Here is a 25,799-nt window from a genome sequence, read left to right as displayed (position 1 = left end):
CACAGAGAATGCTGAGATGTGAAACACTACTTTGCCTGTTTTCTGCTGCAACTGTGTAATTTTGTGAACCAGAATTGAAGTGCAAAATTCAAGTTAATAACTACATGTAAAAAGTATGGTTTAAATAAGCTGCCAAACATCAGCAGGAGCTTTCTGGCAGGCATCCTGTTTTCTTAGGTAATGTTTAACTGCATTGCCTGTGCAAACTTCCTTTCTCTTCATTCTATCATTAATGCTACTTTGTTAATTATCGAAATACTTCCTGAAATTATTTCTTAATTTCCCCCCCCCAGATATTTTTGCTGAGTTATCACAAGCCCCGGTGTTCCAATTCAGGGATGCTCATCACTTGGAGAGGCAGAGGTAATCTCTGGCTTTATTAATATATTTTTAAATTCATGTTGTAATTTATTTTAGATTTATGATATATGAGTTGCATTTGTTTTGGAGCATTTGTGTGACTATATGGCTGATTTGGTACTATTTGCCCAATTGGTGTCAGTAATTATGTCCTCTCTTGTGTTTCTCAGTCTTAAAAATCAAAACCAAGCTCTCATACAAATGTGTCTTTAATATGTGTGTGTAAGAATGCCAAGAGGCCGGGAGAAAAGGCAAAACAAAATCATGAGAAGACTCTCCAGAATTTCTGGAATAAGATGATCAAAACAGTTATAAAGAAGAAATCTTAAGAATTTACTATAAAAAAAGAATTGCAACAGAAGTCTAATCCTGCATACACTGACGTGGTATTTCTACTTACTTGTTCACATAACCAGAAGAGAAGCTAAATATCAAACTAAGCACTGCCACAACATCTGCTCTAGCAATATTTTCACCAAATGTCAGCCTTTATTTTTAAGGATGTTGAGTATTTTTTTTTTACCTCTAGCATTTGTCTAGTTTTCACTAATGATAACAGGTAATAAGCCAGTTTTGCAGTTTTATTGTCCAGGGAATTAGTTTTAAAACACGAAAGCAAAGTTAAGTTACTCAATTAGTTGGAATTCAGTACAGAAAAGAAGCGAGCATGCAGAGAAACCACCTTTTGCTCTTTTAGTTGGAATTGAACATTCGGAGTTAATATGCTGATGTTTTGGTACACAGAATTCCGTACACAGCATATTTACAGATTTCAGCGGGAGCTCCTCCAGGCCTTAGCAAGAGAAAGAGAGGATACTGAAAGCCTGTTGAAATAAATGGATGGCACAAACTCAGACTGGAGTCCCCAGAAAGGTTCAGGCAGCATGGCTTTCTCTCAGCTCAGAGAGCAGTTTGCTCATTTTCTGCTCGTAAGTAGCTGCATGTAGTAGCATACGGACGCAGAGGCAGCAAAGTTGCAGGAGAGGGGCAACTCTCAGAGTTACTTACGTTGACAGCCCAAGCTGTGCCAGATATATCCCGGCAGACATTTATCACATTTAGGCCCTGATGTTCCCTCCTTACACTCACAAAATCCTCTGTCATTACAGCGATCATGGACTGAACCAAAAGGGTTACAATAACAGTCTGCAGAAACAAGACAACACATACACACTGGATTCAGGTCTACACATGGAGATAATTCATTCAATACCAATAAAGGCTGCATTTTCTAGTGCTAAGGGTAAAGGAAGACTGTCTATTAAGGGTATCTAGAGTAGTGACTGCTACAGGTGCATTTATTTGTTTGCATATGTCATTTCAGGAAGAGGCATTTTATGATGTGAAAAGGACAAGTAAACAGAAAAGAAATAAAGGCAGAAGACATCATGGCCATTGAGGCTAAGTGACTGTAACAGATTCTCTTTTGGTAAGAATATTTTTGACAATTTAATGAACATTAGAAGAACTTTGTATAATATGGATATATCACTGTGCCATTATTAAAATAGGCTTATCTACATTACTCAGTATTTTCAGAGGTGCTGAATGCCTTTACAGGGCTATATAAATGCACTTTACTTATTTCCAAGATAGTCTTCCTTTATAGTTTTGAGCAGTACAATAATTTCTGTGGCTATCTGCCACAAAATTGATGAGACTGTATTTATCAGTGACAGTAATAAACCTTTTACATATTCCACAATGAAAAGCTTGAGATGAGCAATACTGTAATGCAAAACTTATCAGAACTGGCTTTATACTGCCATTTTCATTTCTCTCACCTTCCAGTGGGCAAATGGCAAATTCAGTGAGGCTCATTCCCTGCTGTATATTTTCCACATGTGTTCACCTAATTAAAGAATGACTAGGGTAACCCATTTCCTCCCACAACACTCGCTGTATTGTTCATTCACAGCCTTTTTCTTGAACATGATTACAGTATCCATGTTCAACTTTCAGCTAGCTGAACAAAGAAGACAAGGCAGTAACTAGCGGCGCTCCTTTTTGGCACTTCTTTTTGTTGTTATTTATTTATTTTTAATGAAGGGCTGCATCTTATTTGTATGTAGACCCATGTAGACCCAGAGTAACTCCACTGTCAACTGACATCAAAACCACATTTTGGCAGCCTCTGATCTCTTCTGTTATCGAAGGCAAAAGATATAAAATGAGTTTCTGAATCTGGGCAACCTGCTGAGACTCTGGCTTTATATGTCTGTGAATCAGTGCTACTTTGATGACTACCTTTGGCAATTGTTGCCTAGCATTAGGTTAAACCTCAGCAATACTGTAAATGACAAAGTGGAGTTGAACTGGGAATTAAAAAGAAATAAAATCCAATGGAAAAAAATAACAGGGGAAAAAAATCACCAGGAAGACATTCGTCATCTGTTGTCTCAGTGTTATTAACTATAAATTACAGATGGCACTTTGAACATTTGGCATACTGGAGGAGAATAGTTACCTTTGGCAAACAGAGTTCCACAATAATAACAGAGTCAATTATCTAATAACATTCATTAATGAAGTTGAAAACTGACACACCAAAAACACTGTGCAAGCCTGAGCAGAATTACAGCACAATGAGTGCCATTTGAAAAGCTGGCAACTCTGAGCTTAATCAGATGTATGAAATATTTATGTAAACAGGCATATAACTGTGATACAGATTGCAGGAAGGAAAATTTGCTTGAAGTGTGTTTATAGAAAACCTTGAAAGACAAAAAGCTGGGGATTACATTAAAAATAGAGGACCTGATTCTGGTGCAGTAAAAATAACTTAGTTGGACAAAATGGAATTACATTGATTCAAGTGTTTGTGAAAGAAATGTATGGCCTATGATACTGCATGTTATAGATACAGAATGTTTTGTTTTCTAGAGAGCAAGAACCTGATCCTGAATCAGTGAGAGCTTTCCGGATGGCCTCTGTCATATAAGTACATACGGAGTACTGGGCCCATTCTGTGCTGCTTAAGGGCAAGTAGATAGTGGAAATGAAAATTTAATCCAGGCCCTTTAAAAAAAGTAGCAGATCATATCAGAAGACCAAACAGCCCTAGTCAACCTTTAGTAACTGAAGCTAGCCTCCATCTTTCTCAATACACAATTGGTATCAGAGATATACAACCTAGAGAGTAATCTGAACATTCGAGCTCATTGTCCAAGGCACAATCACAGCCTGTGGAACATCTACCAAGACCTGACAAATACTTATGATATGAAAAAATATCAAAATTCCAGTGTGCCACAGGGAGACAGTGATATCTCCTATGCTCTTAAAAACAACAGGGCATTAAATAACATGAACATTCCCATTTCATCCTAATAAGGAGACCATACACTAGGAAAAAAAACCATGCAGATCTGAATTGGGAAGGAATTTTTATCCTGATCTCCATCTGCTGACTGTTTGAAGGATGGGAAGATGACAGTAGTAGTCATCTGTTCAGTGAATGTGATGCTGCCAACAAAACACAATGAAAATAAGTGGAAAAGGAAGGTTGGGAAAATGGGCAGAAGATTGTGGGCTTACAGCTTATCAGTCTGGGTTGACAGTGACTAAAGGACAACTCTGAGGGCTCCCTTAACCATACATCATTAGAGTTTCTAAAGGCCTCACACCTGTTAACTGAAGCTAAAGCCTAAGTGACTGCAAGGTTGGCTTTGTTACAGCTGTGATGACAATTACCATTCCAGATTTATGTTGTAAGGCAATGTTTTATTACTCTGGGTCTACTTGGTGTTTTCCATGCTATCCACACTTGCCAGGGTGTGTATTCATTGAAAGAGAGTGACTGGGACTTGATCAAGAACTCACAGAAAGAAAAAGCTATTCAATTTGTTAAATTCTTTTCCACTGTAACCATGTCAAGTGAATTATTTTAAAACTTAAAATACCTTGATTTTTTTAGCAGCTGTAGTTGCCCATATGAGGTAATTTTGCAGTTCACTAACAAATCCACATTTTTTTGATATTTCTTTTTAGGAAAGAATTTTTTTTTCTTCTAAAGAAATCAAAGGCATAATGAAATGAGATTTAAGCCCACTGTAGAATGCCTTGTGTTTGGTTCACTGCTGTGAAAACCTTCTCAGGATTTAAATTCTTTGTAACTTGTCAGTTTTGAAAATGAAGTATTTCACATTTTCTCCATTTAGTTAGCATTGGCTAAGATTCACAGATTTGTTATCCATATACTTACCATATATATTTATGAAAACTATGTGAGTAGTTTTCATAAATCAGAGCTAAAGCCCTGTTAGTTGCTATTAAACTAGCTCATCCAGACAATTTTACTTCTCTACATCTATGGCTGAAGAGGAACGAATTAGCCTGGAAAAAATTACTTTCATATGGGAATAAGACTTGCACATGTCACTGGCAATCTACTTATTAATATGTTCATGCCAACATTTCACTCATACTTAAAACTTTAAACTCAGAGAAAATATAAATGAGCATTTCCAATAGAGCAAGATTCTTTGTGCTTGATCTAGAAGGATGGTGAATCCATCAGCTCTCTCACAGGTGAAAATTATCTGATTAAATCAGAGATTTAATGGGATTTAATGGAGCCCCAGTTCAGGAAAGCACTTTAAACACAAACTTCTCTGTTTTCTTAAAAGCCCTTAGGTACCTGCCTGATTTCACTGACTTTAAACAAGAAGTAATATGAAAGTCTTTGTAAGTTGGCCAACCAACTAGGATACCTATGTTTTGTATGCAGTACGATCACTATGATCTTGAAAGCTATCCTAGTCCAACAAGAATAGTATTTATTTAAAACAAATGACCTTAGCAGCCTGGGGGTTGGTCCTACAGTCATGTCACATGGTACAGTTCTCATGGGAGCCAAAGAGAATTCTGCTTGTGTGAGGGTAGGAAAGTCAGCAAGTGCATCTCATTGCCTTTTGGTTTTCTTTTTCTTTTAAGAGAGTCTTGACAAATGAAAGGCTTTTTTAAAAATGTTATTTCTGCAGAAGTTGGGCAACACACAGTTGTTTTACTATGACATTCTAAAAACATCATTTGCAAATTAACTTTAAATTTACTTATTTGCACTTCTGATTTATTTATTTGGCTTACCTGACTACAGCTGCTGTCTCAGCCTTTCAGTGTACATGGGACAATGACTCTCTGAATGAGCTGATGAGAAATACTGAATAATTTAGTGTCATATTCATTAGGCACATTTAGCCAGCTGAAATTATACAGCCCTGATGTCACACCGATGACATCCGTCATCTCTCTCAAACCAATATGATGGATAGTGGTGTGTTTTTTTTTGTTCCCCCCAAGAACATTTGATTGGGTTAATCTTCTCAGCACAGTCATACAAAATCATGACTTGCCTACTGAAGTTCTTATTAGCTTAGACTAATTAATGTCAAAGGAGATCATGCATTTTCTGAATGTGTTGCCAAGCAAAGTTAAAGGTCACGTGAAATGCAGTGTGTGGATGGAGCTGGGTGCTTATCATCAAATAAAATGTATATCTGTCTTGCAGACAGAAGCAAATAATAGCAACCTATATAGTTTCTGGCTTGAATCTCAGCAAAGGATTATAAGGGAGGTTAAACCATACTATATTCATCTATAGTCTATTCTGGCATAAAATTATCTTGTAACTACTTTTTCTTTTTGCTTCCTAGAAAATGGAAAGAAAGGAATACCACAATGACAATCGAGAAGAGGTTCTGTGTCTATCGAGGAACTGTGAAATTCCCTACCTCTGTTTGTTACTAGAGCAGGACTTTTGTACTTGTTAACCACTGGCCATTGTATGAAACTTCCTTTGTTGATAACATTCAGTCTTCATCTAACGTGTCCTAAACTTTCGTTATATGCTGTCTGTGGTGCCGTGAGGACAATGTGTGTTCTTCTGGTGTGATAAATATCTTGTACTTTTTACTGAAATGCTTTTCTTAGGTTCTGACATTTTCTTTAATTCTGCATTTTGGGTTATTTACAGCAAATGCTGGGTCTAAAGTACTGTTTTCACCCAGGAATCCCTTTTCTGAATTGACATCATGTCAAACTGATTTGATAAATTCTGCTTCTAACCACGTGGGCATAATTTCAGTTTCTCCTCTAAGGACAGGGGAGGTAATTTGGAGCCTGCATTTAGAGCCTGGAAGCAGAATTAGCTGTGCCTGGGAGCGGAATTAGCTGCAACATGGTTTTATGAAAATTAAGTTAATAAGCACCATTCTCCATGCCTTATTGATACAGCTGGCATTCTTTGTAGGTCTCCCGGCAAGCTTTCAAGAATCTGTACCAATAATTCTGGAAATTAAACTGGGAGCAGACATTTATGACTCAACCCTTCAGTTTTCATGCGTGCAACTCCAGCGTGGCTCCCCCCCTGTGGAAGGACAGCAGAATCAGTTTCTCAGGGGCTTCCAGGGGAAGTCTTCCCAGGACCCTTAGCCAGGGTGGTTCACCATCACATGCAGATTCAAAACACCTTGGTGCTACAGGGGCAACGGAAATGAGGTAAAATGACTACACATATATTCTTATCTATTGAAAAAGCTCATTCTGGCTATCTGGCAAGTAAGCAGCAGTGGTCCCTAGCAGCTGCCAGTAGCTGAAAAGGCAGAGAAGAAAAGGCGCAGTTATCCCGGGACTGACCTATGCACACATTTTCATCGTCCAGCTCTGCAGAAGCATTTCTGAAGTAGCCCAGCCTGCATAACTCACAGTGCTGACCTCTAGTGTTGTGCTTACAGCTCACGCAAATGACCGTATTGAGCAGCTCGATGTAACTGCACCGGTTGGAGTGCCCGAAGCATTCACAGTCTTTCAAGGAAGAACAGAAATGTATACAAAATGTATACGGCAGCAGAGTAATAGCACATTACATGCTTAGTAAAAAAATGAACCATGAGTAGAAGTATGAATGAATGGCATATAGAGGTTAATCGATGTAACATGGACAACAGCAGATGTTTATCTGCAATGGAAGTGAAGCTTGTTTCAGGCAGGTTAGCATGACCCAACAACCACGGCATGACACTGAAGGTTGGCTGTTGTTGGCAGACCTGATGAAACTGAAGCATTTGCAGTTGTAAACCTTTCAGAGGGTACTGGAGGCTCAGCTTCCACTGGTAGAAATGCACATCTCTTCGCACATTTGAGGTGAGTATAACCATCAAGACCCGGGAAAAACTTCCTCACATTAAAAATATCACAGAATCACAGAATGTTAGGGGCCAGGAGGGACCTTGAAAGATCATCTAGTCCACCCCCCCTGCCAGGGGAGGATCACTGTAGTCTTATCAAAGTCCTTATGTATGTTTCTCAAGCCTTTTTTGCAAGCTGGACTTGATGCAACACATCACGTTACAGCTCTTGTGCTCATTTCTTCTCTTCCCCAAGTCTAGAACAAGATTAGTCTCCAATGATGTGGACAAAATTGTCAAGCTTCAGCATACTTAAATCCACAATTCTAAGTAACATAAAAGCTTTATTCCAAAACAAGTAGTGAGTATTAAAAAATACTACTGAACTTGGGGTACTGTTACTGGTAGGCACCCTGGAAACCAGAATGTTTTATTTCAAGACCAAACAAATATCTAGACTGACAATTTTGGCCATCATCTCCTACAACAGCAGAGAAGAAAAGGACGAGAAGTGTTATTTAATCTCTACTTCTGCTATACTTCTGAGGTAAGCATTAACCCATTTTTATATTCTGAGATGAAGAACAATTGGGCCAGAAAAGATGATGAAAATTCTGCAATGTGTACTGAATAGGAAGCAAGCTTCCTTCAGCCACCTGAAATGCAGCTGCCGTGACAGCTGCTTTTTAAACCTCCTTCATTAAACATAGGATGCTAGTGCCTTTTAGTCTTTAATCACCAGCAATGCTTGGATTTAGGCAGAAAGAAGAAAAAATTAAAAATAAATCTATACCATTATAGAAGGTGCAGCTATGCTGTGTGTAGAAAACTTTTGTAAATCTGATCACTCAGCTCTGAGATTATGAGCCTGGAATGAATGCAGGAAAGGTTATTAGGATGATCAGCAAAGTAGAGAGCCTACTTAAAAAGTGGAGACTAGGATAATTGGCTTGTTTAGTCTGGGAAACTGAAGATACCACTGGGCTATAAATACATCGAGGAGATCTCCTCCTGCAATCCTGAGTATCTGTGCTAATGGCCAGCACTGGCACAAGAACAAATGGGTGTTAACTGGTCATTGAGAAATTTCAGCTGGAAATTAGGAGATGGTATCTAGCCATTAGGGCACTGAGGTTTTTGAACACTCTTCCAGTTTGTAGCAAAACCACTGATGCTTTAGAGATGCAGTTTATTAACAGATGAAAGAGATTACATTATGTCTCCTGCAGTAATGGAATACTCGATGCAGTGACCTGGAAGGGCTTCAAGGTCTTGAAGTTAACTTAAGCTGTTAATAGATAAAGCAGCAGCAGAGGGTGTAAAATGTTTCCACACATGACAGCAGGCAAGTGCCCTTTGCTGCTTTTCCTGTGGTATGCTGTGGATGATGCTAAAGCATCTAATGATCCCATTGATTGCCAGCACAGGGCATCAGATACAATACTTCTGCCTGCCTGTATCTTTATAAAGAAATAACAGTACATGCTTGTGACTATGTTATGCACACCTAATACATATGTATCTCTTTGGCTGTTGCCTGATGTAGTAGACTGTAAATAGACTGCATCTTTTTTTATAAAGTACAGCACTTAGCACAACATATGTTTCAATCTTGAAAGCTGCCTTTCTGCTGCCAGGAAACATTAATTCAATTTATATATACACATTTAGTTTAAAGATATGCATTCTTACTCTCTTCTGCGCTATACTGCTAAACTGATGCTTAGTGGTTCACAACAATCTGATAATTTTGATGGCTGTGAATGCTGGAGTACAGCAAAACAGTTGGTATATTAGTCTCAATATGTTACCACTTAACATAATTGAGTGGGGATGAAAAAAGGGTTAAGGATTGTTGCCTTTTTGCAGCAGGTCAGTAAGATCTGATAGCCAGCTACTCAGCAGCATTTCTCCTTTAGTATAGCCATTGTGCTCAAGTGAAGACTGTGGGGAAGCGGTAACAGATATAGAAGCGGAAACCAGCACTAAGAAATAGAAGTCACAGGGAAAACTGTTATGACTGTAGGTTTCTGGTGTTTGATTTTTAAAATAAGAAAGGCTGAAGAGTGCTAAGCAATCTGATTCTTCTGAATCTCAGACTCAGAAGCAAGTGTCTTAGTCATTGTCCAACAAAGAACTTGTCTTCTGCTACCATTACACAATTTGGTTTGGTAAGATGATACCATACTGATATGTTTGTTTTGGTGAGATGCTTCCATACTGATATGTTTATTTTGGCGAGATGGTACCATACTGATAACGTTTGTCAGACTTATGGCTAAACATAATCATTCCACAGATGAATTTGGAGGAAATAATTCCCCCTGCTATTCGAATCTGTAGCAGGCAGCAGAATACTGCATTTTTATGTTTCAAAAATGTGGCCTATTAAGAATTGCCAGTAAATTGGCACCTTTTGTGCTTAAAGTAGCAGAAAGAAATTGAAAATACTCTATGAATGAATGACTGCACTACTTCCACTCTGAATTTCTGCTATGACCTTCAATAACATTACTGCTATACATAATTAGCCATTACAAATTCACAAGAAACAAAGCTCCACATAAAGTAGTACACTCTGTAACAACTCAAGTTATGATTTGGACTGAAGAAACATGTAACAATGTGAGAGACTTAGTTTGATGTACACAAATGCTCCTAAACACATGCAGAAGTTCAGATGTGGTTCATCAATATTAAACATAAACAATGAGCCAAATTCTTATAATTGATTGCATCCCTATGGGTACTGCTCTTTTGCAACAACTGTGCTGTGTAAAAGAAAGCCTAATGTGTACTGAGATACAGGAAAGCTCTAGGAGTCTTCATCATCAGACTGGTAAATGCTGCATGGTGTAGAAAAAAAACCCTAGTTAACTCAAAAAACCAGTCTAACATCTGATCAAAGATTCATAATAGTGCAAAGGAAAAAAAGCAACAACATAAAGACAAAGCAAGTAAAAGGTAAATTTTTTTCTACTCCCCGGCTCCCTCCCCATTTTGCTGTTGGCCTTATCAGTGAGTAATTTTTACATCCCTGTGTTTATAAAAAAACTTATTTAGAAATGCAATTTCTTTCACTGCTGCTGACATGAGGTGCTACTCTAAACCAGTCAAAGTTAGCATGTAGAACTGCATTCAGCATGGTGCAGCTGGCAAATAAATGTATGGCCTTTCCAGCTTATCATGTGGTTCACCTTAACCAGCACACCAAGACCGGAAAGTAGCACAGCTTAAGATTTTAAGCACATGTCCCTGGCTAGCAGCTCAACCACTTTTCATGCACTGGCCAAGCCATGCAATCACTGACAGAGATGGAGGAAAAGTGTCAAAATCAGGCTGCAAATGGTTTACCAAGAATGAAATGACACAAGCTTACAGTGCGAGAAAACGCTGCTTTCAATTCCAAGTACCACATGTCAGGAAAGACATAAACTATAGACAATCTGAAGCTGAATAACAATAAAGAGTAAATGGTTTGGAAAATAAAACTTCAGAGGAGAGGTAATGATAACTAGATAGGTAGGTTTAATGAGAAGGAAAAGGGGAGAGGAGATATCCATGTCACATTTGCTAATTGCCTTTAGAAGAGTCAGGAACTGTCAAATCCCTTGCCAACTCACAGAAGAATTGACTGCATGAGCCTTTAAAGACTATTTCCAAGCCGGGATGCTATTGTAACAATGTTGATCCTCTTGTAGAAAGCACGATAAAATTATCCATTGAAGGAGGCTCATAAAGAGGTTGATAGTTTCTTTTGTTTCTATAAATGGAATATGCATGTACACCTTTGAGATGCCACAATACTGTGCTGTGGGAACAAGGCTCAGCTGAAGCTTCAGCTGTGACCAGTAAAACATGAAATGATGGTAAGCACACAGGGAAGGGAAGCATAATTTTTAAATTCAGGTAATGCATGAGACAGCTGTTAATTTTCAAATTAAAAGCACCAAAAGTATTTTGAGATAAATGCATCCAATGATCACTAAAACAGTACCTCTGTGTACCAGTGAAAAGGCAAACAAGGATTTCATTGTGACCTTAGAAATGACCTGTTTTGTTATCAACTGTCATCAAGTGGGTCCAACCAGATCCAAACATTTCTTAATATTCCTATTCTTTGATAATATGTATTTCCCAAATAATGGGATATCCACAATAGCTACAGAAAGACAAAACACCTTTATACACATTCCTTACAGATAAACTTATGAGGAAAACCAATGAGGGTTCAGACTATGAATGACAGAGATGCAAATGAAACAGGTTGCCTACACGCCAGAATACTGGTATTCTTCATTATGCACATGTAACTCCATTATTTTGATCAAACACTAAAACATCAGTTCAAAATAAAATGCCTACACTGAATTCTCACATTGTTACAATAAAATGAAGATGTAAGGTACACTTACAATGCATTAATAGACACAACTATGCATTACACTCTATGGTATGTACAGATGCTTCTGGAGGATATGGGCAATCGATGTTTTATGTATTGCTTGCCCTCAACTATTCTGCTTATGTATCCTCTTTTACAATTTATTTGTATCAGTGAGGAACAAGACTCTAACAAGCATTTGCTTTCTAGGTAACAATCTGAATGGTCATATTCATACATGTAACTCCTCTAAAAACAAATGCCATGTCCTTTTATATGCCAGCACTGGCTGTCTAGGAGACATTGTGGGGTTTTTTTGTATGGCTTATGTTTATGCCACTTAATGTTTCTGTTGTTGTCAATGATGATGCCTCACCAGTAAGCTGATGGTTACCACTTCACAGATATTCCAGATTCATACAGTGCAATGTTTTCCTAACACAGAGCACTATGGAATCACTGTATGAATCCAAGAATTCCTACCTCTCTTGTGGTTTGCAACTTGAACAGAAGAAACAGTTGACATAGCTAATTTGGGAGCAACTGGATAGGTAATAAAATGAACAGTAAATTAGAAAAGATATCATATAGAAACAAATAAAAAGAGTAAAATAAATGTCTTCATTTTCTAACTTCTAAATTAACTTTAACAATGGTAATTATATTTTTTTTTGGTAAAGAAAAGGTGAAAGTTAGGGAAAATTTGTATCTCTGAATCAACTACTGAATAATTTGAGCTGCAATAACCAAGATAAACAGAAGAAATGTAATTCACATCTACACACTTTGGCAGTTTTGTGTTAGAGGTTATTTGATGATTCCTTCCAATCCATGACCAATGACTACGTGGTAAGTAGAGTGGTCTGCAAAGGATTGTATTAAATTACTATGCATATTTATTTTGGCCTAATAGCATAAACAAAGAAAACACAATAAAATCATATTAGGTATAGACAGATTTCTGTTATTATTCTCTTCATACACTACCCTTGACTGAAGTATTTAATCTACAGTAAATGCTGAACACTGTAACAATGTGCTGCAAACACAAAAACTGAATAGAAATGCTTGTGAGTTTGTGTATTTTGTGTTCCTTAACAAAACATCAAAACTAAATTTACTAAAACTTTGAGGAAAAAACAGTGAATAATTTTGTACTGATATTAAGCCTTAGAGCACAAGCGGTACAATTAAGCCATGAAATCCATTAGAAACACTAAGTATCATTTCACTGGGAATGTTTTGATTTAAAATTCCTGTGGATAATGTAGGCTAATCCTTACAGAGAGCAGACATCAATCTGGGCTTTCTTTTTTCATTTAAGGAACACATGCAGAAGCTTGGAAAGTATAATATGGACTAAATGAAGTTACTGGAATTCTAAGGATCACTTCATCAGGGATGTTTGATTTAAAATGTAAGTTAATAATGCACACTAAAGTACATTGCTAATTCCTACAGAGAGCACAAATCAATTAATATTTTCTGTATTGTTTGGCGTACAGGAGCTTGCACATATAACATGGCAGATTTCGTATATATGTGGGTATGTTTTGATTTGCTCATTGTGACCATTTGATTTAACTACAGCCCTTCCAATGTAATTCCCCAAGATTCCAAGTACATTTTGTTCAGTTTGGTAGCCATTTTCTATATCACCTTTTCATTAATTTTATTCTCCATCTGTATGTTTCTAGTACAGAAAGGATGCCCTTTGAACAGTCAAAGCAAACCACAGGCCAGATTTCTGCAGGGATTTTGGGGGGGAGCAAAGCTCAGTAAATAAGGAGAGCAAAAGAACATTGCTTTTTATAATCAACAATCATTTTGAAATATGAAATGTAGATTAATGTAGTTTCAAATAACAAGGAATCTTACTTTTATCTTAAAAAAAATGTTTTGTCTCGTTGAATGCTAATCAGCATCACAATCTGTCAATAATTTTTGTGTGGCTCTCAAATTGCAGAAAACTGGGTCTATCCTGCAGAAAACTTGCTCGTGTTGTGAATGGCATTCAAGCCGAGATCTCAGCTCACTTGGGAAAACAAAGTGCAAACAAGACATTAAAAATGGGTTTGATGTAGACAATGACAATCTTTCTCACTCAAAAAACTTGAAACCTATTCAAAATTCAGCCTGTGCAGTCTAAACATGTTCAGTATTATCTGGGGCTTTCTGTATACCAGCACTTACAATCTGTGCATCTGTCTTCCCAGGCTTTTGCAGTAATGTGTAATCTGAGTGTTGGGAGGCTCCCTCCCTTTCCAGGTAAGGTTTGGTTTATGGTTATTTTCTCACAGAATGGCATCACTTAGCACCAGGAGAAAAATGAGTTCGATTATCTTTGTTACTACTTTTGTCATCATGTGGGAGTCCTTGAAAGCAATTTCAGTAACTTTAGACCAGTAGGAATTTTACAGCATCCTACCTTGGTTTGGTTTAGAAACCTCAAGGGAAGAAATATTCGGCCATATCCTATCAAACTTTGGAGGATCTGCATGCATCAGGAAAAATCAGGTTTTGTTATTTACATCTGTGACATTGTTCTAAACAGGCAAGCATACGGACAAAGACAGAGATTACAAACATCCATTACTGGACTAGTCTAGGTTGCACTCAAACAGTACATGACTTCACAGTGAACAAGAAAACAAGCAATTGATGATTCCCAAAACACCAAATGAACATAAAATACTGTGCATAACAATTTGCCTTCTGTGGTTTAAAATACAATTTGGGTGGTTTGGTTTTTTTGGGGTTTTTTTTGTTTGTTTGATGATGGACACATATCCTAGACCTACATATATATATGTATATATATATATATATATGGTTCTAACACCAGGAACGAAACAGGAATGTATTCTGTTAAATCTGCTGTGCAGAGATAAAATGACAATATCAAATATGAACCTCTTAGCAAAGACAGGTATCTTACCGCAACATCCCGCTTTAGGGCATTCTGAGTGACTTGTACTTCTGTTATCAGAAGAAATATATTCACCAGCAGAGTCTTTTGTTTTGCTCTCACACTTTTCTGTGTCGGATCTATTTCCTATCTCCTCTGCTGCTATATTTTACAGCTTTATTTTATTGGTAAAAACATCAGATGTCTGCACTTCTTAAAAACTTTGTGTAATGTGTCACACGCAGCCTTTTGTCTCTCAGCAGAAGAATTAGCTATGTCTCTAGAGCTTCATCTCTATGTGAGTAGGCTTTGGAGCTGCTGGAGTAGAGGAGAGTGATAATCCTTAGCAGAATAGTGTTGGAACTGAAAAGTATATGAAGGTGGTGGGGTTGTGGGATGGAGAAAGTAAGTTTTTCTTTGGGTCCTGATCTGGCAAAAGGTGCTCATATTCTCCTTATTTTTCTGTTACAGTATTTTTTGTGTTTTCATCTGCCTAACCTTGAACATCAGACTTGAAGCACATTCTTATCACCTTCTGTGAGTACTGCAGTAGCTGTGTCTTTTCTGAGCTGAACAGAACTTTCCTTAATGGTCATATCAGTGACATTAGGGTGAAACCTAGTTCTCCATTTCTACTTACAAGGAACTGAGATGAGTAGCAAGTAGACTGCAGTTGTCACAACTAAGTCAGCATCTAGGGACTAGGCTTACAAGTCTTTTAATGAAGGTGTGTTTCACTGTTCTGTTCATCTTGCTGGAAAACCTGCAGGAAAACTACAACAACAATACTGGGGCTTCCAACATCTGATGTGTAAGGAGGACATCCCATAGTGTCTTCTGACCCATTTGTCATGAGTGAAGAGAAACTGGCTGGGTGGGGCTGGATGTTCCTAAAGTCCTCCCACATCGAGAACAATTTGAAGTAAAGGATGATCAAGGGTACTGTGCCATTTACTGTTAGATAGTCTTCAGCAACTGAATCAGACAAGTTGTGATATAATCCCATTGTTACACCACATTCTTGTGTTTTTGTGCTTTTTACTTATCAATCAAGAAAATGGAAGAGAGAAAAATGGGGTCAGTTTTGCAGATTCTCAGTCAGTCCATGTATTGATTAAAAAATTACCTGCCTCTGCTGGTCAGATCCACCAATTCACACACATAGGAAGTGGAAACACAGTAGTCAGTGTGTGACAGAAGGTATTTAAAAGCCATTCTTCCTGAGCTGGCTTGCCAACCCTAGCCCACTGACTTTAATTTCATGCACCTGAGAGACCACTTTCCTCCTCATCCTCCTCCTAAAATACTGACTGACTGGTTACAGTAAAGAAGTTTCAAGCACACAGAGACAAATTACCTGCACAGCTAACTCACTGTCAAAATTGTGGTAGGTTTAGGAACACTTATGCTTGACCTGAAGATTTTAAAGGAAGTGGGTGTTAGAAAATACGCATACAAATCAGTAGGTGAAAAAAAGGAAAAACAATCTTTGTTGATTCCATTTTCCTAATATCCTCTGAGGCTTATTTTCTTTTAGCCAATGTGCAACATCAGGGTTGTTGCAGAAATCCTGCAACATTTTGTAGTGGAGCTTTGGGTACCCTACTTCTGTTGCTGAACACTATGTGGTATGCTTACTACAAGACTTCACATGCACAGTGGTCTTCAACTGAAATGGCCTAGGGATTACCAGAAGTAACAGTGTAAAAGCTTTGTAATGCCTTAGGACTAACCCTCTGGAATATCTGTCATTTAATACACTGTGGCCTTTATATATGAAAACTGATGATTGATATACTCTGATTCATATAATCATGAATATTTCCTGTATAATCATATTCTGATAGTGATTTCCCCAAGTAATCTCTTGTCTGGTACAAATGAAATCATTACCTGTATGACAGAAAAATCAGTGTTACCTATTTCTCAGCAATCCTACAACTGCTATAGATCTGTGCTCATTTTAGCAAGCAACTTAAAAAGAGGTTGTGATTTACTCCAGAATAATTAAAAATTCCCCAACCCTTTAAATTAATTACATTTTGCTGAGTTGTTGTTGTGATTTTTTTTTTTTAAATGGGCACCCAGAACAATAAAAAGCATATTTGCAGTTTCTGAAGATTACCAATTAAGTATTGTTGCTACTCATTATTACTAATTATTAGTGATAATTTTAAGTGCCTTAGAAGAGTCTTCTGGAGGGCATTAGTTTCCACCCTTCGCTCAAAGTTAGATGTGATTGTTCAGGGTCACACCCAGCTGAGATCAGCTGCTGCCTTCAGTGTCTCTGGGCTGCTCAGTAATGTGGTTAATGCTCCTGAAGAATTAGTACCTCTATTACGTGCTTTGGAAAAAAAAATCTGGTAAAGAAAATGTTTTTTTTTTTTTTCCTTACATCCTTATTCATTTAATGCATTATCACCAAGATTACAGGTTTTGTGATAAGGGCTTTTTTTTCTTATCTCTGAAATTTGCAGGAGTTTTTTGGTTGGTTAGTGTTTGGGGTTTGTTTGTTTGTTTGTAATGGAGGTGACTTTAAATCTAAAAAGGTATGTGAAATGTCCAAGTCAAAGAATGTTGAGAGTCTCACAAATCTATCAGAGCAGATGAGTCATCCTTTGAACAGGCACTGGGAAGATTCATTTAGCAGTTAGTTATTCTTTTACAGCAACTTGTGAAAATATTTCTAGTCCTCAGTGATTACCACTAAGGGTTTTATTTATAGAGAAGCTGACAAGATAAACCCAGACATTCCAGAACAGTTCCATGTGTGGACAATATTCTCTAATTAAAGTTGTTACTTGCCAGAACAGTTAATGAATTTTATTGGAGGTATTCTATAAGATATGGTGTGCAAATCTACTGTGATATATTCTATGACAATTCTTCTGGGCAAAAAAGGATCCAAAACATTTCTAAAAGTATGTTTCAGTGTTATTATTTAGAATTGAAGCTACTGTAGGCATCTCTAAGAGTAGAGATATGTGTGCTATATGTTTGAGCAGAAAATCAAGACAGTCATTTTCTGCATATAATTGTCTTTGGAACAATATTAACTAAAAATGCAGAGATTCCCAATATAAATTTAGAATGTCCTATTTGATGAACAATAAAGTAAAATAAAATCTTCCTTTCATGAAGTACAGAGCAAGTTATTGCATTATACTTATTAGTTGTATGATCATTTCCTTTTTTATTGTCCTGATCTGTTGTTTGTATACAAAGTACTGGAATTACCTATGATGTTAAACGAAGAAAATCTGTTTCAGGTATTCACTGGAACTCTGCACCATAGGCTACATCGTGGTGTCAGTCTGCGGGTATGTTTCACCCTGATTCCAGCCAGACAGCTGCACATGAGAGAAAGCTGCCATGTTACTGGCAGAAATTAAACTGCATTTTGTTGGTTTCTCACTCTGAGTGCTGAGCTGGCACTAAAATTAAAAGGTATTCCCAGTGAGAGTGATGCTCCTTCCTCAGAGGTGAAGAGAGCAGGGGATAGAGCATATATAGACTATGCTGCTGTCTGGGCATCTCCACTCTTTGGCAGACAGTGTATTTTCATCTCTTAAACTGTTTCTGCTGACCCAGTCCACAAACAAGGAATTTGCTGAAAATTACTACCAATAAATCAGAAAGACTTAAATAATGCTCACTCTAACGGCAGACAGGGAGCACTTGTGTTGACAACTCTTGTTACTTATTTAATTCATAATAATAATATGGAACCCTAGTGAGAGACTCTGATTAAGCTGTCTTTTAAATTTCCTACAACTTCTATTTAAAACACACATTTAAAAAGCATTGTAAAGAAAGTCAGTGTAAGCTTAATGATTCCATTAGAAGTCCAGGTTTCTAGTGACAGAAAACTGGCCTTGCCACTGCCTGTTTTAAGATATGAGTAGTTGAGAGTAAATATCTGTTCTAAAATATAGATGTCTGCCGAGCACAGTAGAGTTATGGCAGCAGTTTTAAGTGTTAATATTAGGTAAAAAATTAGGAATAGTTAAAATAATGCTCACTGAATTCAATGGCAGGTTCAGTAACTGCTGGAATAATTAGGTGTGTTAATATCAAATCATATTCCACCAATTCTTGTAAAGATCATACTGTCATTGTTACAGCATTTCTACCTCTTTAGGTCCGTTTGAAGTCATCAAAACCTACCTCACATAAAATTTGCCTTACAGCACTTTCAAAACACTGTTAAGTTGAACTTACCAACAGAGAAGAAGTGCTGAAAAGGTGGGGAGTTTTTTGTTTGCTTGTTTTTAAATCACCCTTTATCAAATGTGAAAAACCAAAATTACTCAGCCCATGTTAGGCAATCTCTTTTGGAGCAATGTAGGAAGTTTCATACCTGTTCCTTTGAAGAAAGGAGAATTCTGCATAAATGTGAAGATGTGGTTGTTTTATGGCAGCTCCTCAGCCATAACGGCTTTTATAACTGTTGGAAGAATTTAAATGCAATTAGTCCTTAATGTGTTCACTTGTTGTCTTAGAGTAAAAGAAAGTGATCTTTTTAGAGGCTTAAAAAAAAAAAAAAAAGAAAAAAAGAAAAACCATAAAAAATAAATCCAATGATCCAGCTCTGGAAACTTTCAGATAAAAAAACTCCACTGATTTTAATAAATGCGTTGGCTGAGTCTCAAACTAATGAGGTCTGATGAAGCATTCTTCAAATGTAAATATTTCCACTAAAATATCTGAAAAGTGCACAATGAATTCAAGTATATTTGGAAGGAAATATTTAGGTATTTTCTTATGACAAAAAAAGTAAATGGCTTTGTTGATAGTCTGCAGGGGTTGTTTCAGTTTACTTTGATTGATTCTGCTCTCTCCTACCACAGATGCTGAAATTGGCTGGTTGACTAGGATTGTTGTACAGTAATGCACCATGGATGAAGAACGGTAAATAAAGATCTTTTTTACAAAATCAGAATGCTGATTGGGAAATGTCATTCTTCCCTTACATTCTATGAAAGAAACTGATTGCATGCCTATGGGACAGAAAGAAACAGGAGAGGGGAAAATACCGAAGTGTTGTGTGTTCCCTCCCCCGCCCCCCCAGGAATTTCTCCCCAAGCTTTATAGAGTATTAGATTTTAAAATATCTTTGTGGATCATGTCTGCTTTCTAAATACTTCCTTGAGTAACTGCAGCTAAACTTGCATGTTGCAAGTGCAATCTACATATCGAAATGTTAATACCTTCTTTTCCATAGTGCCTTATCACTTGATTGTTAATAGTTACAACAAAGATAACTGTGAACTAAGTGATTTCCTGTACAGTACAGCAAATTTAAAAAAACAGAATTCAAAAGACTATTTGACTGATACACTGTTTTAAACTAACCTAAGATGATGAAGGCAAAATGAAATGAAGCATAAGATTCAAGACCAATGTGTCAGTGGCCATGTCTAATACCATGGTGAGAATGGCTCTTCTTATCTGTCAAAATTGGTGGATCTGGCAAAAAAATAAATAAAATAAAAAAATTGAAGCAAAGGCTCCCTGAAATCCTATCCTATAATCTGTCAGTGCTCCCTAGAGCACTGGGAGTTTCTGGTAGTTTCTTTCCCTCCACTAGAACTCACACTGTAAAGTGACAGTTTCTGCTCAGCATTGCGATCAGTGCAGGAGCTTTGCTTACTGAACTTCAAAGGCAAAATCCTAGTTGCACGAAAGAAGACTGGGTTTGTTATGAATCTTACCAGGTAAATAAACTACTCCAAATGTCTTTCATTTAGAGTGTTAAATTTCTGTCAGACCCACTGTTCAAATGAGTGTATAACACTGCACAGGCAGTATTTGATCAGTATTTTCTTTCAGTCCAGTAATGTTGGAAAATACTTCATTGTTAAAGTGAAAAATTCTGAGTGCTTGAAAGTATAAATGTACAGCAGGGAAAACTAACTTGATATCATAATCAATTACTTAAATAAGGTGATTCCCTTAGACTAGGAGCCTAATTATAATTTATCAAAAAGTCAGATTTGTCTAGAATTGAATCGAAATGAGAACATTTTGCTAGCATGTCCAAAATAATATATACATATAACCTCTGAAGATGTCATTTTAATATCCTAAGGAGCTAAATGTCTTAGTGGTCTCCCGACGCTACAGCTCTTTCTAAACTTGACCTCAAGTAGTAATGTACAACGTAATTATCCATGTTAATACCCTACTGACATATGAGGCTGTGGTGTATGTACTCTAGCCAGGCACTTAGTATTGTAATGGTTGTGATCCCACAACTGTAAATTTACTGAGAGAACTTCTCAGTTACCACAAGGAGGCAAAGTCAGGTCCAAAATACTTTTGTGTTGTCATTAAAAAAAAAAAAGGAAGAAAAATCTGCTAGCGTTGGCTTTCACAATCTCTTCAGATATATATTTACCATATTAAACATTCATAATAAATATGTAAACCAAACAAAGCTACACTTGCCCTGACACTATTTTAGTTCCAGAAAAATGCCGACTAGATCTTTCAAGGTTAAGAAAACAATAAAAGAATGCCCATTTACTCTTCTTTTTACTTTTGTGTCTTGCATTCATTATCGTTTAAAAAAAAAAAAAAGGAAAAAAAAAAGAAGTGTTCTTGATCTGAAATTGGCTACAAAAAAGAACAAAAACATAGAGAACAAAGCAGAAAATACCATCTGAGGATCGTGATTGCATCTTGCACTTTGGGTGCATGGTCTGTCTCTAAACTCTGACTCATCTGCCACCAGCAGGCTCTAAGGTGATAATCACCCACACAGAGCTATTTGCACATCATGTCTATCCTATCCTGTATCTAATTATACCCTTTATAACAAACTGCTTAGCATAATTAGTGGAGTTATGCTTTACAGAAAAAAAGATAGAAGCTACAGTTTAGAAGATTCAACTTTTTGAAGGTATACATGTACAGATTAGTAACTTCCAGGATTTGGTAACGATGAAGATTTTGATGCATTGCTCTATGTAAAATTGTACAGTCATTATTTTAGCAAGTAAAATAATGTAGCCCTCAGAATATTTACATACTGTATGGAAGCATTGCTTAAAATTATGAAATGGTTTTGGGACTCATTAATTGCTAACGCTTTCACCAGTATTTTTCCAGACATAGCTGAAAAATGCTGAAAGGGCCAACATTGGAATCAAGAATGCTGGAAATGATCAGAGAACCTGACAGACAACAGCAGGTACAAATGACCTTAATGGGAAAGCTCTGAATTTTTATTTTTGCCTTCTAGATGATCAGAAAGGATGTTCACTTAATGACCACTCCTTCTTTATATTCAGACTTTAATGATGAGCTGCTTTAATACAAGATCCTTTTAGGTAAAAAAGGAATAGAGAATGACACATATATGTGCACACAGGCAAGTGCCTTCATTGCAGTCTTAAAAGTGTAAAGTGACCATAATTTGCAATGGCATCTTCTTTGTATGCTGGCAGTTTAGTCTTCACACCCTCCCCCCCAAATCCTATCCTCCTTATATGTGAAGAAAAGCTCGAATCACACAAAATCCAGTACCCACTCCCATTAGTGTTCGCTGGCAGGCAAAATAAAATCTGAACTGTATCTCCTGAGAGTAACTTCCTGTCCCCAGATGGGGAAAATCTCTGATGATGTGAAGAGAAACATTGTATTAGCATAGACAAAAGAAGAAATCATGCAGAATCCATTAAAGCAGTGATGGCTAATTAATCTTGTTTGGTTTTATGTGTTAATTGTACTTGTGTTAAATTCTCTTAGAGACCAGGATAAATTCATGGATTCTGTCCTTGTTTGACAATAATTCTGCCATTTCTATCTTACAGGAGAGATGTTCAGAACATTGTGTAAGTAGAGCTACTTCCCTCCTGAGCTACTGAAGAAAAAACCCATGGAAAAAACAACCAAAAACCCAGAGTATCAGTATTTACTTGTGCTTATGAAGAGATGCTCATACTTCATCCTTTCCAGGTAGGCAAAGAAATGTATTGAACTCTACCACGTATTATTACAAGACATTTACAGCAGGAACAAGACATTTATTGCAGAAACTCTTGTATTCCCTATGGAATGGTAAACAGAATCTTCTCCATTTGAAACAGATAAACTGTACTGATCACCCCAGTGTAAAATACAGAGGTCAACAATGCATCCTTTCAGGTCACCATTGTTTAATAGGTATTTGAGTTTCCCTATTAAGTTTTAAAAGGCCAACATCTGCTGATGCTCAGAAATGGAAGATGTGGTGACGTAGGCTGTATGGAGTGTGAAGTGAGAACACAACCATATAGTCCATGCAACACATTACTCTAAGAAACTATAGCACAGCCAAACTCCAAAGAGCTATTTTCCCATTCATCCCATTTCTGTTCTTGAATATTCCTGAGTACAGTGGCATAAACCTCTTTTATTTACTTGATTTTTTTTTGTGTGTTATAAAATACATAAATACAAGTGTTGGAAAATAGAATATCACCATGCGATTGTGCAAATGCCCAAGAAGATACTACAGCCGAAACATGACATTTTTAAGTCTGAAGGCTTTTCTTTGTAATTGTCATTGGTGCTGTTTCACTGTTTAAAGCTGCAAAACAGATGCCATGGTGTTCATCTGGTACTGCTGCTCTCATTTGCAAGGCAGCTAGTTTTGATGGCATTTAACTTGCTGTCGAGAGCTTAACAAATCAGTGCCACTCATGAGCTTAAGTAAACTGAGCTGATTTATAAATTGACAGACCTGATGCTGCATTATAAGAAGCAAAACAGTTTTACCCAAATTATTAGAAGCTTTTCAGCTGGATATCAGAGATGGCAAGTTGCATTTCAGTACTGTGGTATTTTATCATTGTGATAGTCCCACATCATCCAAGTTGTCTAAAGACACTGCAAAGCTGAGGCTGTGGGGAGTATTCCTCCAGTCATATGCAGCAGGATTTCATTTCTACCTCCCTGCTTTATTTGTAATCAGCTAATGTACCATGACTGTGTGCACTTCTTCAGCTATAGAACTCATCTAAGACTCACAGCTGAGCTACTGTGCACTTAGTCCCTTCAAGTGCTTTAATTAGTCATCTGTTTCATTGATGTAGTATTCCTTTACATTAACCATGTTATGGTTTTGTTAAGAGTTTAAGTGTAATGTTTGGGTGCTGAAATCGCACGCAGGAAAGCAAGGTTTTGTGAAGCAGTCCAACCCTGTTTATTCTGTGGAGCAAAGCCCAGTCCAAAGGCTGCTGGAGTTAAGGCAAAGATTCCAGCAGATACACTGCATTTGCTAAGCTACTTCATCAAATCAAAACTCTTCCATTTTCTCTTCAGATGCACACATGCATGAAAATTAATGGTCCTGTACTTTCATGTTTTGAGCCAACAGGCTTGCTTGTTTCTTTGTTGGTCTGTTCCCCCCTACCCCAAAGATACTCAACAAATATTTTCTATGACACAGTGTCTTCTTAATTCAGTTTCATAGCACTCAGCTTTCATCTGCTGATCAGAATTGATCAGAAAATCTGTGGCTGAAGGCAGACGTGCTGTCAAGAGCAACATTCTCTCTGACCCCCTAATATGGTTACGTATTAACACCACAGAGGAAGGCTGCTACATAGCCCCTGCACTATAGAGCAGAGTTTCAGGGAAACATTTTCTACAACAGAAAGGGATGGTGGGAAATTAGATCCAAGGAGCTGAATGACAATGCAAAACAATACTATTTTTATTACTTACTACCAATACTGGAAATACTGGGTATACCTGCAGAGAAAGAAAAAAAAACAAAGTAGAGTTAGCTGTTTGCTGTAGTTGGCTGAGCTATTACATCTAAAATTCTGCAGACTATTTTCTCCTTATTTTCAGAACATTCTATCAATACACAGTTAAACCCAAGCAACTGCCAGTGTGCACCCAGCCCTTTATAAACGTAGAGGCTTTAGATTTTTCAGTACGAGGCTGCAGGGACCACTAAAATGTCTTGACAGATGGGTATTTCTGGGACCTACACCAGCTCTCTGAACTTCATGAGTTTGTTCAGCACAGTTTTGCATTTCAGCTAACCAGCCATTAGGTTTAATGCTCTAGATAAAAATATCACTCATGCATGTATTATGCAGAACTAGGAGAATAATTTAACCAAAGGATAGAGGCATCGCTAACTGCTTTGGCCAGCTGCTTAAATCAGTTGATGCCTTCTGTTGCATTAACTGTATATAATTTTTTTTTTCCCTCTTTCACCTGACAGTTATCTAAATTAAGAAAAAAAAAAATAATTGAGCCTAACAATCTAATGCATTAAATTGATCACACTGACTAAGCCTCTCATTGATTTATTTTCTCTTCTTCTTTTTTTTTTTTTTTTTTTTTTTCCCCCCTCCTTGCACTCATTAAAATTCCTAACCTGAATTAATGCAATGAAATCATTCCAGAGGCAGGTGAGATTTACCAGAATAGATGAGGCTGCTGAGGAGTAAAACTCCTCTGCTAGATTAGCAAAGTGAGATCTAATGTTGTAGGATATGCAGTACCAACATGCAGTTTGCTGTCAGGTCTGCCCTGAAAGGTGTGTAGCATGAAAACAGGGACGTGAAATCTTTCCTGAAATGCCAGCTTCTTTAGATTAAATAGCATTGCTATTGCTAATGGCACTATTGCTGTTCTCTTGGGTTAAAGTCTCAAACTGAAGATCAGTATTTAAATGCTGGATATTTGCATCCTTTCAGTTAAATACAGTTTGCCTTTTGTAAGTTTTATTAACTTTTGATGGCATGTGTTTTACTGCAGAAATCTGTTTGTCCATTAAACATCTGCTATACTTTTTTCAACATCTATCTTGAAGTTCTGTCTTACTCAAAGATAGCACTGACCTCATTCTGCAATTAAGCCAACTGGAGCAAAGGAATGTCATGGGGATAAATGGTATTCACTGTAAGCAAGGTTGTAGAGCCAAGTGGGGAACATTTCTAACTCCTGCCACGATGAAGACAATTCTGAAGTAACTGCATTTGCAGAATGGCAAACCATAAACAGATCTTTTGTC

The 25,799-nt window shown here is 37.2% G+C and overlaps 1 protein-coding gene across 8 annotated transcripts in view; it reads right to left on the bottom strand.

Annotated features, from left to right (window-relative positions):
• NTNG1 (netrin G1) overlaps positions 1-25,799 on the bottom strand; it is a 160,956-nt gene that overhangs the window by 24,921 nt on the left and 110,236 nt on the right. For 3 of the 8 annotated variants that reach the window (XM_054165161.1, XM_054165163.1, XM_054165162.1), the window contains exons 5-7: positions 24,494-24,520; positions 6,997-7,164; positions 1,369-1,506 (exon numbers count right to left, since the gene is read on the bottom strand). In XM_054165161.1, the coding sequence (XP_054021136.1) occupies positions 1,369-1,506; positions 6,997-7,164; positions 24,494-24,520 (333 nt within the window). Of the gene's footprint in view, positions 1-1,368; positions 1,507-6,996; positions 7,165-12,354; positions 12,415-14,299; positions 14,366-24,493; positions 24,521-25,799 lie in introns of all 8 variants that reach the window. The other 5 variants (XM_054165168.1, XM_054165165.1, XM_054165166.1 and 2 more) reach the window with 5 other exon arrangements.

This window comes from Dryobates pubescens, chromosome 11 (assembly GCF_014839835.1).
Source record: "Dryobates pubescens isolate bDryPub1 chromosome 11, bDryPub1.pri, whole genome shotgun sequence".
Taxonomy (NCBI): domain Eukaryota; kingdom Metazoa; phylum Chordata; class Aves; order Piciformes; family Picidae; genus Dryobates; species Dryobates pubescens.
The sequence above is the reverse complement of the archived record's forward strand: the minus strand, read 5'-3'. Positions and strand labels throughout refer to the sequence as shown.